The 15905-nt window shown below is 38.4% G+C and overlaps 1 protein-coding gene across 2 annotated transcripts in view; it reads left to right on the top strand.

Moving 5' to 3' along the window:
- LOC102212381 (obg-like ATPase 1) overlaps nucleotides 1-15905 on the top strand; it is a 44584-nt gene that overhangs the window by 6068 nt on the left and 22611 nt on the right. For both annotated transcript variants that reach the window (XM_005723489.1, XM_005723487.1), the window contains one exon: nucleotides 364-491. In XM_005723489.1, coding sequence (XP_005723546.1) covers nucleotides 364-491 — 128 coding nt within the window. The remainder of the gene's footprint in view (nucleotides 1-363; nucleotides 492-15905) is intronic.

The raw sequence follows: 15905 nt of genomic DNA, 5'->3' as shown, positions 1-15905 counted from the left end.
AAAGTAAAATCTAGAAAAATAGTTTACTCTTACTCTGAAATGTGGGTAGATCCTGCTTTTTAGTGACTTGCGACTTGAATAACATTGTCATTGTAACATTATTATAATCTGATGATACTTTGTCTGCCTCGTACTACACCATCAGCTTTCAAATTTCACAGCACTTTATATTATATTGTAGTAGAAAACAGCAACACATCAACCAGGACATCCCCCCCTCCTGTGATCCATTAACCTGAGTGTACTTCATATTGAATTGTACTGGACTGAAGCACAAAAATATGTTGTTTCCATTTTCATCTGAATTATCTGACTGTTTCCTTTTTTTTTTCTTTATTTATTTTATTGCTTCTTTGGTTGCAGCAAAATCCCAGCTTTTCTTAATGTTGTTGACATTGCTGGTCTGGTGAAAGGTGCTCATGCTGGCCAAGGCCTGGGAAATGCCTTCCTGTCCCACATCAACGCCTGTGATGGCATCTTCCACATGACACGTGAGTATATATGTGCATATACATATAAATATATTTGGGATTTCGTCATTAGGAAATCATAAAATACTTAATATATAATATTTCATAGTAGTGCTAAAACAGTTGCGCGGGCAACATTTGATAATACCAGGACTCCAAAACCAGACATCTGAAAGCAGCAGTTTTAGTGGAGCTTTGCTAGCGGGGCATCTTGTGTGGTCGGTGCCAAGATGAACATACCAGTCAGAATTAATGAAGTCAGGCCAAACCTCACATTCCTACTGGGAGGCTCCCTCAATGAGAATCACAGTAGTGGGGAGTGCCTGGTTTCGACTTCACACAATCAGTAGCATATTCTGAGGGCTGGAAACATCACAGGACTGTTGAGAAGGAGCGCTCTTTATTATTGTAACATGATCCCTAATGCCACTTTTGATTAGGTTTGGTTACAGAAGAGGTAAGTAAGTTATTAATAAATAAAATCTATGAAATTTTGTCCTTTCTTTGTTTGTTTAAAGAAAACCCAGTAAATCTATTCTAATCTATTGTCACCTATATCTAATGTTACTAATGATGTTGTTTATTTGCTATGATTCTAAACGCTGCCTGCTGCTACTGTGAAAGTGCAAATGTAATTATCTCATCAAATTATTCCCAGTCTGGCCCTCAGCGAGACAGCCTTCAAACCACTTTCTAAGTCTTCCCCTGCCTCCAGTTCTTCTGTGTCTCTGACATGGTCTTTGTCTTAGACAATTAAAGTGTTACACGCTAGAATAATTCAAATTACAGCAACTGAAATGAATGCAGAGGCCCCATTTAAAAATAGCTGAATTTGTTTGCTGATTGTATGCTGTTATTGACTTTCCCACTGTGTGAAAGGAGCTCTGATTAAAGTCGGCTGTGACAGGCACCGCGCAGACGGACAGAAAGGGTTAAGATTAAGGCCATTTTTCTATATTGTTCCTAGTTGTCTTTGTGTATCACTGGCAAACATATTACTTCTGTTTCAGTGCAGTTTTCAAACAGCATTGCTGCATGGTGACTCTGTAGTATGTGAGACGTGGAGTTAGCAGACCACCTGCTGTAACTTAGTAATGATTTACAGAATGGATGAGACGTGTCAGGTGAGCATAACTTTTGTCAGCTCAGTTTTTATGGACTTTTTCTGGAATCACAGGCATATAATCCTTTTGTTTTTTTGCTCTTACAATAAATCTGTTGGTCTGCTACTGATGAACTCACCCTTTGGTTTCCTATATATATCTATATATCTATCTATATATATAGATATATAGATATATACTGTATATACTATATATATATTTTTGTTTTCACTTTTAGCAAATCAAAGGAAAAAGACAGAATTAATTCTGCTCCCAAGGACTCTTTTGGATATTCCTCCATGCCACTTACTGCTGTCCAAGAGACACCTCACTGAACCACACCATTGTAGTCATGGACATATTACTTTATTATGCAAAAAAATCCATACTAGTCTATTTACAAACAACCTTATGCACTGATATAAAGATAATATAGATAATAGATAATCACTTTTATCATCTTAGAAAGTGGTTTGTTCCACATGCGTGTATATTCAGTTCTGTTTACACCTCTTCACAAGTTTTTGGAGTTCTTACCACAACTTGCTGATTTGGGGCTGAATTTCTTTGAACTAACTGCAGTTTGTTCAGTACAGTGAATATTAAAACATTACTAACTCCCAAAATGAAAGTATCACATGTACAAGGTATTGAAAAGAAAAGATACAGACAGCACTGAAAGAGATACTGACAGAGATGACAGTAATCAACAGATGATAATGCAATCCAATCATCTGATATCGAGGCACTGAGCACCACAAACAGAACTACAAGAAGCCTGAGGGTTCAGCTGCAGTCAGTGCTCTGCAGTGCCAACTGAGGCAAAGTGTAGATGAAGCAGTGGATGTTTTGGAGCCAATGCTGCAGGAGCTAAAAGATGGGGAAGGCTAAAATGGCCTGTGTATGTTATAGCTACTACAGTTTCCCAATATAGCCGAGGGCTAGATTGTTGAACGCTTTCCTTGGTGAAAACATAAACTGGCAGCAAAACTGAGGATGCAGCTAATGTTTACGGTGCAAGCTGCTGTGTGTTCATGAGCATGCTAAGTGGCCACAGGCAAATAAGCTAAAATAGGACTGTTTCATTTTTAATAAACAATATGGCATATCCTGATAAAACTGTAGTTCTTAGCAAATGTTACACAAACAAGTTTAAATAGTGCTTTTATTGGAGATTGCTTTCATGTCCGTTCAGGAGTCATTTATTTATTCATGCAGTGTTTAGCAGAGCTAAAGTGGTGTCACTCAATGCATAGCTGTGACTCATAGGTTAAATTAGACACTCTGCTATCTACACTCACTGACCGCTTTGTTCAAATGCTCGTTAATGGCAATATCTAATCATCCAATGACATGTCAGCAGTGTAATGCATTTAGGCATGTAGACATGTTCAAGATGACCCGCTGAAGTTCAAACTGAGCATCAGAATGGGAAAGAAAGTTGATTTAAGTGAATTTGGTTGTGGCATGGTTGTTGTACATAGTGTCTGAGCATAGGGAGAAGAATCACAGCTTACAGTAATTTCTAATGTGAGCTTCAGTAGATTTTCTTACTTTACATGCTGTGATCAGCTGACCTGCTGCTCTTTGTGGATTTACACAACTGAGTTCAACAAGATGTCAGCAGCTTCACGAGCTATCCTGGCTGATTTCCATCTCATACACGGACACTGACACTATATGTTTTTTATACTATCTTTATACTAGACAGTGCGAAGTTGGTATAATGTTGGAATTCAGTGAATTAATCTAAGTAACATCATTTTAAATGCAGATTATTCTCTGCTACACTCTATGTAACCTAACTCTGACCATGAACATCACAGCCACTGTGTGCCAGTCCAACACTATACTAACACAAAGTTAGTATAGTGTGGTTTGTTTTGCAGAATAAAAGACACCACACACAGATCCAATATGTGATAAAATTATGAGATTACATGTAAGCTTTAAATTTGCAGTTTATTAAGCATCACTGAGCAGTCCCTACCTTTTAATCTCTTCTTCCTTTCCTGTCTTTTCTTACATCTTTCTTTATCTCTGAGTGAAGTTATCTCACATTCTTTGCTTTGGAGACCTGACAGGACATTGGGTAAAAAATAAACACAGAAGCAACATGGGATTTTTTTCTCCAATGTCCCTTGTGGGTTTCCATACTTTTCACTTCCTGTGAAATATAGCAGTTGGACCTTTAGCTATCAACACACTGTGCAACAAACTGCACACAAACAGTTTGTGTGTTTGCTGATGTTTTTTGAGCTGATAGAAACATTGAACATTTGAAATTACCTCCCACTTAAAAAAGTCACTCCCTTCATGCTTCCTCCTTCCTGTATTAGTGATTAAGCCTGGTGGTGGTTTTATAGTATATGGGATATTTGGGCTACTCAGTATCAACTGAGCATTGCTTAAATGTCACAGCCTACCTGAGTATTCCTGTCGATTATGTCCATCTTGTTATGACCACAGAGTACCCATTCACTGATCGCTGCCTCCAGCAGGATAGCGTGCCATGTCACAAAGCTCAGATCATTTCAAACTGGTTTCTTGAACATGAAAAGAAATTCACTGCAGTCAGATGACCTCCACAGACACCAGATCTCAATCCAATAAAGACCCTTTTAAGCACTTTGAGGTCAGGGAGAGTAGAAAAGCGCTATATAGGAATGAGTCCATTTACCTTTGGGATGTGATAGAACAGGAGCCTCTCATTACGTATGTGCAACCAACAAATCTGCAAAACTGTGTGATGCTGTCATGACAACATGGACTAAAATCTGTTTCCAGCACCTTAATATATATGTATATATATATATGACCTGGATGAGTGTGAACCTACACAAAGATATATCACTTTAAAAACAACAACAATAAAAACATATATTTTGCATCTTATTTTAAACAGCATGACCAGATTGTTGTCATTTTTGTGAGCTGTATATTAGTAATACTTTCATGGGTTATATGTGGTTAAAACGACCCAAAGTTGGGCCAAATGTCAAAACTAGATCCACACGCAAAACCAACTCTTTTGTTTCTAGTCGCACAAAGAAGACAAACATTCCTGACAATCGGAAATAGAAATCGAAAGCTTCTCTGTGTGTGTCTGTGTGTGTGTGTCTTCAACTATCTGTTCTGGCATACCATTGTTTCCCACTCTTGTGAAGTCCCTGGAAACAATGTGGTTTGTTTCACAAGTTAACCATTAAACATACCCGCTTTTGTTTTGTAATTATATCTATCTGGTGTTAAGCAGACTGCAATGCTGAAGCTTTTATATAGCTTGATTATATGGTTGTGGGGAATCGCACTTTTTTGTGCCTGGAGTGGTATGTTTTGGGGTTTTTTGGAATTAGCACAAGAGTTTATATAGACACTATAGAGAGAGATTAATCAAGAAAAAAGGTCAGTGCAGTTTAATGATCGGCCTGAACCTAATGAAACTTTAAATATCAGAACAATTTTCTGTCTGGTCTTATTTTGCCGTATTTCCTTGTCTGTTAAGGGCTATAACTGTAACTTTTTCCAGGCTGTAGTAAAAACGTATTTTCCTTTGATTTTGGGTCTGCACATTATGAATATTTTTCTTCCCCTAATACCTTTGAAAAGGCTGTTTAAACGGAGGATTTGCTTTCAACAATGCCTTCCAAAATCTATTAGAGCACACGGTGACATCCTGAAAGCCGATTCTGCTGAATGCACGGCGTTTCCTGGTCTCCCAACAAAATACTTTGCAGTCTAACTGTTCCCAGCCCTTTTGCACTGACTGGAAAGTGTTTGGATCGTTACTGTCTGTGACAAGACACAGACATGTTCTACTTCATCTACTCCTCTGTTCCCCGCTATAACTCTGCCAGCCCACCTGGCCTTATTCCCAGATGTTTGGTTTCCAGCAATTAGATGTTTGAATGCTCACACAGTGCCCCACATCACTGCAGGAAACCTCTAGTTCACTTCTAATGAAGACTTATTTATGGTTGCACGGCACTCGGGAAGAATCTAGCCTAAAGATACCGGGTGCATTTAATCTTCAGGGACTTTCTTTGGTTGTGAGCAGCAGACTGGAAAGTAGCTGTTATTTTTGGCAACTTTTCTTTTACTGTGATAGCGATGCTTTCAGCACCTGAATTCCTGGTTAAGTTGAGGTTTTCCTACTGCCTGAAGGTTCAGTTTAAACATTTAGAAAAATAAAGTCGATCAATCAAATGAGATCTTAGTTATGATAGCAGTGTAGATGTTACATAGCTGTGGCCTTTGTGGAGCTGATGTTGTCTATTAATTTGTAAGTTATCGTTTGATGCTATCCTAGTAGTAATTAGTTAGCAACTGCAGTGTTGTTGGCAAATCAAAACATACAATAACATCAGCGTGTACATTCGGAAGTCGTGAAAAACAATTTTAACAGTTCTATTCATAGCTGGGGGTTTTTTTTTTTTGTGGTGTTACAAAACTAAAAATGTATTCATTAAAAAATAAACATGAATGTTTTGAAAAACATCTTCAAAGTATTGAAGAAAACTGGATAGCTCACAAAACATATGATAAAGAAAAGCTTTTTTTTTTCTATGAGCTTCCACAGGCATTTGGGTTTTTGACCTTAAAACATGAACATGAACATTACTGCACTTCTCCAGTTAAGACTGCCAGCCATTTATAAGTCAGCACATATAAATGGGATAAAAAAATATCATATGACACTTCTTGACTTTCCAGATGCTACTGGAAAAAGGAAATTCTAAGGTTTGTGATGGTTAGAAAAATCTCGTTTACTGTTCAATTTCCTCCTTAACATTTGCTAAGGAGGAAATTGAACAGTAAGAAATGTTAAAGAGGAAAACTTACATTACAGACCAGTGTGCATCATGTAATGAATGAAGAAATTGCAGTTTGGCCATTATGCTAAAGGAACAGCGCTTCCTGGCTCTGATCTATCCTCTTCTGGTTGTTTTTCAAGCTCAAAGTTAGAACCAAAGTTAAGACTCCCCAGCCAAGAAATAATCCAGCACTAATGTCCCTGAATTTCATGTTTTTGATTGGATTAAAAACACAAGATACCATGTTTTCATTCGTAGGATTTAGTTGAGCAGGTAAAGTAGATTTTGGTTCCGTTTGGCAGAGCCAGGAAATGGCTTTTCCTTGCTAACAGTCTGTATGCTATGCTGCTTTATATTTACACAGTTGGTGCTGTTTGAGACACGTACAGATCTTTGCATCTACTGCGACCTTTACTAGAAAAAAGTTGATAAAGTCTGTACACATTGCAAACTAGATGCACAGTTAATGCACTGCGAATCAGAGCTTAGTTAGAGACCAATAACCAATGAACTTCTTTAATTCTGAGGATAAGTCATGTACTTAGTTTGAAGTCTTAGACACCTGGAAAACATAATTTATACTGCTGTTGTATAATCTGCAACTCACCGAGTGCAATATTACAAAGGCACTGGGTGGACTCCAAACCAGCTTGCATGAATGTAATAATTTTGTTAAGTCTATTAAAAATGTAATATACATGATGTAAGACTAAATTCCTTAATTTCTTTTGTTTTTTAGACTTTGAATGTGCAGGTCAAATCATCGTTTATTGGGCTATAATGTAAGGTGTAAGTATATTCATATATAGCTGATAATGTAAGTTTGAATTTTAAGCAGGAGCAAGTTGGATTATTCCAACCTATTGTAAGTGAAGGTAAAAGGTAAAGACAAATGAAGGGCAAGTTAGTTAAAAGAATCAGGAATTCATCAAAAACTTTGGGAGAGCTTTTATCTATTTCAGTTGTGGGTGGTGGAAGTTCTGGGATTCAAATCAAAATACCTTAAAAGTGACAAGATCTACAAAAAGTTGATGATTTAAAGACATTCTTTGCCTTCACGGACTTCCACATGAGTCACCCTTATCTGATGAATTCATGAAGGCAGGCGATGGCAGGTTAGTTAGTGAGACGTTTGTGTTTGTTTATTGCATCGTTCAGACGTCATCCTACACTTTGCTTAATGCTCGCAGTGAAAAAATCAAACCGATTGTTTAGCTACAGGCACTACAAGCAAACTGGATCAGCTATTCAGACAGAGATGATTTATGGCTGACTTGCCTCCCCACAGACGCCAGTAATGGCTGTTCTCCAAGAATTCAGCCCTATCACTCACCAGCTCACAAATTCTTAAACTTGACTAACGTCCAATAGACGTCACCTGGCCCAGCGTGCTCACCGTGTATGATGTTGTCAGCCGCTCAGTTGCAAAATCTTCTGTTGAACTAAATTAACTTTCAAAAGCTTTGGTTGTTTTTCTAAAAGCAATTTTAATTTTGTTAGCAGCCTTTTGTTAATAAAATAATGAAAAACACAGTGAAAACATGTACACATCGTGCAACATTACAGCACAAATACATAAACAAGTGTCCTGATTAATGTGTTACATGTGGTCTCTTGTCCAAAAAATAACTAAAAGTACACAAACTAGGGTATGTAATTGAGTTTGTTTAGCTAATAGTAAACATATGCAGTAAAACTATTTTGTTTTTAGAGTAATATCTTTTATTTTCTTTCATGTCAAGGTGTATTTTCCCCCCCTTATCAGAACAAGTAAAGCAACAATATGTGAGTCAGCTTTAATATTGAAAGCATTTGTGAATTAATACTTCCAGACTTGCCTTTCCCATGGAAAATAAAAAAAATAACCATATAAATTCATTATGAAACATCGAGTCCTGATTAACAATTAAACAGCAGGGGGATGTAGCTTTTAGCAAACATTACAAAAACATAAGCATACGGCATTTTGGTGGGAATTTTTTTAAATTTATAGCAGTAGCATCATGAACATTTGGAACTCTGTTAACAGTGTGTGGGCCAACGTAGGCGAATGCAGAGGAAGTCATAAAAAGATACAAAGATAAACATTAAAAGAAAATACATATTTTTGTCTTTTTTAGTGATTTTCCCCCTTTTTCCTATAAGCTATGCTAAACAGTAAAATGAGCGTAATGAGTCCAGTCATGTTCTCACTAGCTTAGAAAATGCCAAATCATCAATGGCACGTAATATAAACAGACTAAGAAAATCTCAGTGTGCTAACGCTCAATATTGAAAAGCATTAAACTAGATAATATTCTTTATTGGAAATCATTGCACAGGCTCGAGAATGCTTGTGAAAATTACCATAAGTGAGCATTAGCTCCAGTGCGAGTGGAATTGGCAAACTGTCCTGTTGTCTGATAAATCACTTTTATATAAAATCAATTTTATATAACATTATGAAAAACAAAAAGCAGGCAAACAAAACAAAACAAATTAACAAAAAAAACATTTTAAGGACAAATCATTGTAAAACTTAGGGGTCGTCTACAAAGGAACCATTGTTTTGTAGCTGAAAGTTGGTTGCTGAGGAAAATTTCAACCTCCAGTTGCCTAGGCAACCTTGTATTTACAATCTTGTCAAATGTTGATCCAGGGTATCCTTCACTATCACTATCACTTTATTGGTTTCCCTCAGAGTTGACAAAGTCTAACCGGGGACCTGTCCATAAGTTGCCAAAAGTCAGCGACTTTCTGTGTTCTCTGGTCACCACATCGCTGAGAATTTATTCCAGTGTGGAGGCCCCTTCATGCCTGAATTATTTTTCTACAGTAAATTTATGTAGAGCCTATGATACAGCCTGTACAAGTGGTAGAAGCCTTTAACAGCATTTATACCTTTAAGGGCCTCCTTAGATTTCTAGGGAAGTGCACAACAGCTTGAGTTTGGGAGTAATGTTACACAGAAGTATACATTCCCTGTTAGGCATTGTAGATGATAAACAAAGCAATTTAAAGCTGAAAACTACACAGTAAAAGCAAATCAGATGTAATTTTGGCACATTAAAACAAGTTGCGTATAGGATTAAACTCAAAGTCTACACAGTGTTGTATTCAGATTAAATAGTTTACAAGGAGAAAATGATCTACTTTCCTCGCCATTCTTTTGCAATGATTCACCTTGTACAGCCGCCTTGCTGGGTCCTGCCACCTGCCTTTCTTTCTATTCACTGGTAAAAAGTAATAATTGTTCATTTAAACTGGTGATAAAAAAAAAAATTCCTGACATGTATGCGAATCTTTGCTTTTCTAAGCTGTTGTTTTAACCAATACTCAAACTTTAAAATCTCCACCATTTAGTTGCCGTGGGATCGTCCTCCTTTTGTGTGTTTTCAGGCTGTGTCGAGGTGCTGTCACAGCATTTAAATGAGCATTTTGCTTCAGCGAGAATGAAGAGTTTTTGTCAGCCTCCACTCATCATGGATGATTAGAGAAAAATGTCTACCCATCTTGACTGGAGATCGCCACAGCTCCAGATAACATGCTCGGTGATTGAAGGTCGCAATATTTTGAATTCTAATGGGCCTGCAAGATGAATTGCCTGAAATAGACTGTAGAATCTTCCTGCTTCCTCCCCATGCCCCCCTTGCCTGTCCGCTGTGAAAAGAACCACTGGGAATGGCAAGGCCCGATGATCATAGAATTATTGGATGGTGATTCTAAACCCTTCAAAAGGGAGTTGCTATGGAGATCTCGTTCCAAACTGTGAAATGATTCACCTTTGAAAGGCTGGAGGGCCTGAAAGCTGAACACATCATTGTTCAGGTGGCGGTTGGTTAGGAAATTGCTGGTGTCTGTGCAATCAGTGGCACTATAGTAGTTAGGGATCTAAAAAGGTTTGTTCTCTGAATGATGTGGGACAACAGTGGTCTGCATATGACAGTTCCTTTCAATCAAGGCACTCTCACGCTCAGCAGTTTAACAAAATGAATGAAATGACAGAGGTTAAGCTAATGATAAGTGAATTAATACCGTTGTTTCTGTCTGTAGTCAGTTCGGGAGAACAGACTACCCACAACATTCAGTTTTCAGCTGCACACGGATCAGACATGTCTGAACAACTTTTCCCTACACATATATACTTTTTCACTCGGTGGTGGAAAGATGCACTTTTAAAACTCAGTTTACCATTAGATTTTTCAGCTGTCAGTAGATTACATAGGAACTGGAGGCACTCTGTGAAGTACAGATATTCATACTATTGAGGACTATGATCTATTTTTAGCTGGAATCATGTAGAAACCATGAGTATATCTCTGAAGGGCTGCAACCCACTATTTTCAGAAATCAAACTGCTTTTTAGCAGCCAGTGTATTTGCCGTAATTGATATTGGCCGAGAAACAAGGCAGAATCTTCCACAAACTCTGTTACTGAAGCCATGTGCTACAGATATGGCTGTCAGTTTCATGCATCTTAAAAAGAATGTCAAGAAGATATCTCCTGAATGAACATAAATACCCGTATGTGTATTGCCTGTGTTTTTATGTCGGGAAGACATCCATAATGTGCTTTTCCTGACAGACTCATAAAATAGCTTTTACTGCTCTGAATACCAGGAGAATTGCGGCACTGAGTTTGCATGAACATTTTAAGAGCAGCATGAGGAATGCAAGTTCTTCAGATGTGCTCTTACCTATCTTGCATGTGAAAACATGCACAGGAAGTTAGAAGTCAATGAATACTGTAATTTGACTGAATTATGTTGACCACATATCCTCCCAGGTAGCAACATCAGAGGAAGCAGGTCAATCAGTATTGATCTTGACTTGACTCAGATGACTTTCTCGTCTGTGTACCTGGCAGATAAGTATTGGTGTTGTGTTAAACTTGGTATTTGTGAATTTTGTTGATGTGAAGTTTTGAAGAAAAAAAAAGGTTTCTTCTGTTATTTTGTTGTTGTTTTTGGTTTTGTCTTCTTAAATACTTTTCATTTATAAATATCACTTTGAGTTCTATCTTCTCAGGCTACACCTGCCTGCAGTGCTGCTGTAATTTTACAGAGCTTAGCCTGATCCCTAATCAAGCCATTGAACACTGCACAACCTCTAGAGACTAATCCTTTTGTTCTGTCAATAAAGGAGCACCTGTTAATGGTCTCTTCATAATGTACACCATTTAAAAAGAAGCAATAAAACTGAACTGCGAGACAAACCTGACTCCTGAAAGTTGGCCTTTCCAACCTCTTCTTTCTTTTTTTGTGTGTTTTTACTGTCTTGCATGTGGTTTTGTGTGGCGCCACAGTTTCATAAGGGCTGTCTTCACTGAGCCCTGCCCCGACCCATTTTTTTAAAGGCTAATTGTGGAGATTGCCCCATCAGATTTCCCTCCTTTCTTTCACTTTGTGCATTTGTTGCCGGGCTCTAAGCCTTGAATGGGAAGGCAGTAGAGTAGATGCAAATGTTAAATTAGGCGAGATTAATTAAAGCAAATTATTTTGGAATATGCGGTAGTCAGCAGAGAGTGGCAGTTGATGACTAAATAGTGAGTGATCAGCTGCTCTCCTTCCTTGAAAGCTTGTTTGAATTTACTTTTTTATTAACATATATAACAATAGTTTAAACATTGTTAATTACTTAAGACATTTAAAAAAATGGGCTTACTTTAGGCATATAGGAACATACATGCATTTTGATGCTTTAATTAAAACCTACACCAGCCAAGACTGGATGTATCTTTGTAAACTTCTATGCTCTAATTAATATGTGCAAAATTAAGGAACAGTTTCCCTCTGCAACACAGTGCAAAACTGTACATCATGATTGTTTATAATGTATGTATATTCTTGCTGCTAACAAAATGATTACATTGCATTATATTTTCTGAGTTCATGCAGACACAATAGCAAATTTTCATTCAATCAGTGCTGAACAGGGAGATGGTAAATTGGAGCAGCAAAACAATAATTCCACTGATTAGCCCCTTTCTGTGTGGCGTAAGTGAACTGTTTATACTGTGGAGTACCTCTGCAAGAGGAGAGGAACCAAAACAGCCTGATTAGGCAAAGAGTAATTGAATAAGTTCATTTCACCATGAGGACAACGCACAGGATGACAGCTTGCACAAAAGTCTACAGCTTCTGTTGACTTGCATGGCTAATAAGATGTTACTTTTTTTTTTGGTTGTCTATCATTTTCTTGTAGAGCTTGATTGCAAAAGTTTGCTTTTATGGAAAACCAAGGATTTATGGCTCCTTAACACAGTGAAAGATATAATATTCTGCGTGTGCAGAGGTTTTGGTAAAAGTCAGCATAAAATGTGAAAAAGCACATTGCTGGTGTCAGAGGAACTGGTTCTTATTTGTCAAGTTTATAAAGCAGCATTGTGAGGCTGTACTCTGACATAATGTTGCTCTAAGCTAACAATCGTAACAGTTGTAATGCTAGTTTGAATGCTTTACAGGTATGATGTTTACAGTGTAGCCGTCTAGTTGTAACAATGTAAACTGTGGGGCAGGAGAGAAGCTCAATTGCCAACTTTCATTTGCTCTCCAAAAAGGTCATTGGAGCATGCAACCTAGCATAATACCTTCCAATACAAATACTTAATATGCATATAACTTAATTTTCCTCATCATGTTTTGCTACGTTTTTCTTTTTTAATTTAAAATGCAAGAACAAGGCAGATGGAACCATGGGAAATCAGAATATTTCATCAAAAATAAACTCAGTGTAGAACATTTACTTTTAAAAAAACAAACTACTGAGCACCATTTTAGCTACTTTTCTATTATTACCTACTCGGATCGACTTGGCACAGTTCGCCAGAGTTTTCAGGTTTTCCATTAGGTAATAGTACCTGGTATCACGTACTTTCTGGTACCTGCTCGACCGGGATCCCAAGTGATCCAAGCAGGTGTTAAAATGTGACATGGTCAGACTGCGTGCCACCGATTGGCTAGTCAGTAGCGTCACTCGATGACTCATGAGAGCGTCTCGTTCACAAAAATCAAAACCAACATTTTTGAAACTGGGCAACAAGAGAAATGGCTACAAATAATAAAACCGTGGTCCCTGAGTCTGACAAAAGAGCAGCACCAGATATATTCCCGACCACTGTTAAAGCGTTCATGTTAATTACATTAATATCCGAGTCGATCCGTGGCGAGTCGGTCCAAGTAGGTACTAATGAAAAAGGGGGTTTTCAAGATGACATTTGGCCCTATTACCTATTCTGACTTATAACATAAAAAGTGGCCGCGCAAGAGTTTTAACTCTTAATTGTTTATTAAATATTAGAAAAAAATATTTAGACTGTTGGTGCCACTCCGTGCCCTTCCTCTGGACACGCCCATGCGTAGGTGGCAATAACAGATATAATGCGTCTGTTTACTTGGTGTACTTAACAAAGACATCAATTTGTTTTAATTTTAAAGTTCAAACTAAACAAACTTCTCTTTAGGAGCCTCTCAAGTGATCTACATGCATCACATATGGTGATGTTTCATTGTACAGATAGACCTGAAACTCAGGTATGCTGTTGCTCATCACGCCAGTGGTGCATAGCTATGAATCATCCATATTTCCCATATATGTGACTGTTAGAACTTGTTGAGATTTTATCTCAAAGGGCCCTTCCTGTCGACAGTTCTCCACACATTCAGGTGTCAAAATATGAATATTGATTGTTGATAAAGTTTGGTAAATATACACATTCCAAACATCACTCACCTGACAGCCACTTCCTTGTTGAATGATATGGGATTCCTATTATGCTTCAGTGAAATTTCACGAGTTGCTGTTGTTGACTGATATACAGTGGGGCAAAAAAGTATTTAATCAGCCACCGATTGTGCAAGTTCCCCCACCTAAAATGATGACAGAGGTCAGTAACTTGCACCAGAGGTACACTTCAACTGTGAGAGACAGAATGTGAAAAAAAATCCATGAATTCACATGGTAGGATTTGTAAAGAATTTATTCGTAAATCAGGGTGGAAAATAAGTATTTGGTCACCTCAAACAAGGAAAATCTCTGGCTCTCACAGACCTGTAACATCTTCTGTAAGAAGCTTTTCTGTCCCCCACTCGTTACCTGTATGAATGGCACCTGTTTGAACTCATCATCTGTATAAAAGACACCTGTCCACAGCCTCAAACAGTCAGACTCCAAACTCCGCCATGGCCAAGACCAAAGAGCTTTCGAAGGACACCAGGAAAAGTATTGTAGACCTGCACCAGACTGGGAAGAGTGAATCTACAATAGGCAAGCAGCTTGGTGTGAAAAAAATCAACTGTGGGAGCAATCATCAGAAAATGGAAGACATACAAGACCACTGATAATCTCCCTCGATCTGGGGCTCCATGCAAGATCTCATCCCGTGGGGTCAAAATGATCATGAGAACGGTGAGCAAAGATCCCAGAACCACACGGGGGGACCTGGTGAATGACCTGCAGAGAGCTGGGACCAAAGTAACAAAGGTCACCATCAGTAACACACTACAACGGCAGGGAATCAAATCCCGCAGTGCCAGACGTGTTCCGCTGCTGAAGCCAGTGCATGTCCAGGCCCGTCTGAAGTTTGCCAGAGAGCACATGGATGATACAGCAGAGGATTGGGAGAATGTCATGTGGTCAGATGAAACCAAAGTAGAACTTTTTGGTATAAACTCAACTCGTCGTGTTTGGAGGAAGAAGAATACTGAGTTGCATCCCAAGAACACCATACCTACTGTGAAGCATGGGGGTGGAAACATCATGCTATGGGGCTGTTTTTCTGCCAAGGGGACAGGACGACTGATCCGTGTTAAGGACAGAATGAATGGGGCCATGTATCGTGAGATTTTGAGCCAAAACCTCCTTCCATCAGTGAGAACTTTGAAGATGAAACGAGGCTGGGTCTTCCAACATGACAATGATCCAAAACACAGCGCCCGGGCAACAAAGGAGTGGCTCCGTAAGAAGCATTTGAAAGTCCTGGAGTGGCCTAGCCAGTCTCCAGACCTCAACCCCATAGAAAATCTGTGGCAGGAGTTGAAAGTCCGTGTTGCTCGGCGACAGCCCCAAAACATCACTGCTCTCGAGAAGATCTGCATGGAGGAATGGGCCAAAATACCAGCTACTGTGTGTGCAAACCTGGTAAAGACCTATAGTAAACGTTTGACCTCTGTTATTGCCAACAAAGGTTATGTTACAAAGTATTGAGTTGTATTTTTGTTATTGACCAAATACTTATTTTCCACCCTGATTTACGAATAAATTCTTTACAAATCCTACCATGTGGATTCATGGATTTTTTTTTTTCACATTCTGTCTCTCACAGTTGAAGTGTACCTCTGGTGCAAATTACTGACCTCTGTCATCATTTTAAGTGGGGGAACTTGCACAATCAGTGGCTGACTAAATACTTTTTTGCCCCACTGTATATTTCAAATCTAACTATACAGTGTTTACAAAAATGTCTCATAAAGATGCTCTATCCGTTTGGGTACAATTATTCAAGTAGCCTACAATTTTGAAGCACTTTTCATGTAGGGCTG

The sequence above is a fragment of the Pundamilia nyererei genome, unplaced genomic scaffold (genome assembly GCF_000239375.1).
Source record: "Pundamilia nyererei isolate P.nyererei 1_Seehausen unplaced genomic scaffold, PunNye1.0 scaffold00009, whole genome shotgun sequence".
Taxonomy (NCBI): domain Eukaryota; kingdom Metazoa; phylum Chordata; class Actinopteri; order Cichliformes; family Cichlidae; genus Pundamilia; species Pundamilia nyererei.
Note: the sequence above shows the minus strand (reverse complement) of the source record. Positions and strands in the feature narration are given on the sequence as shown.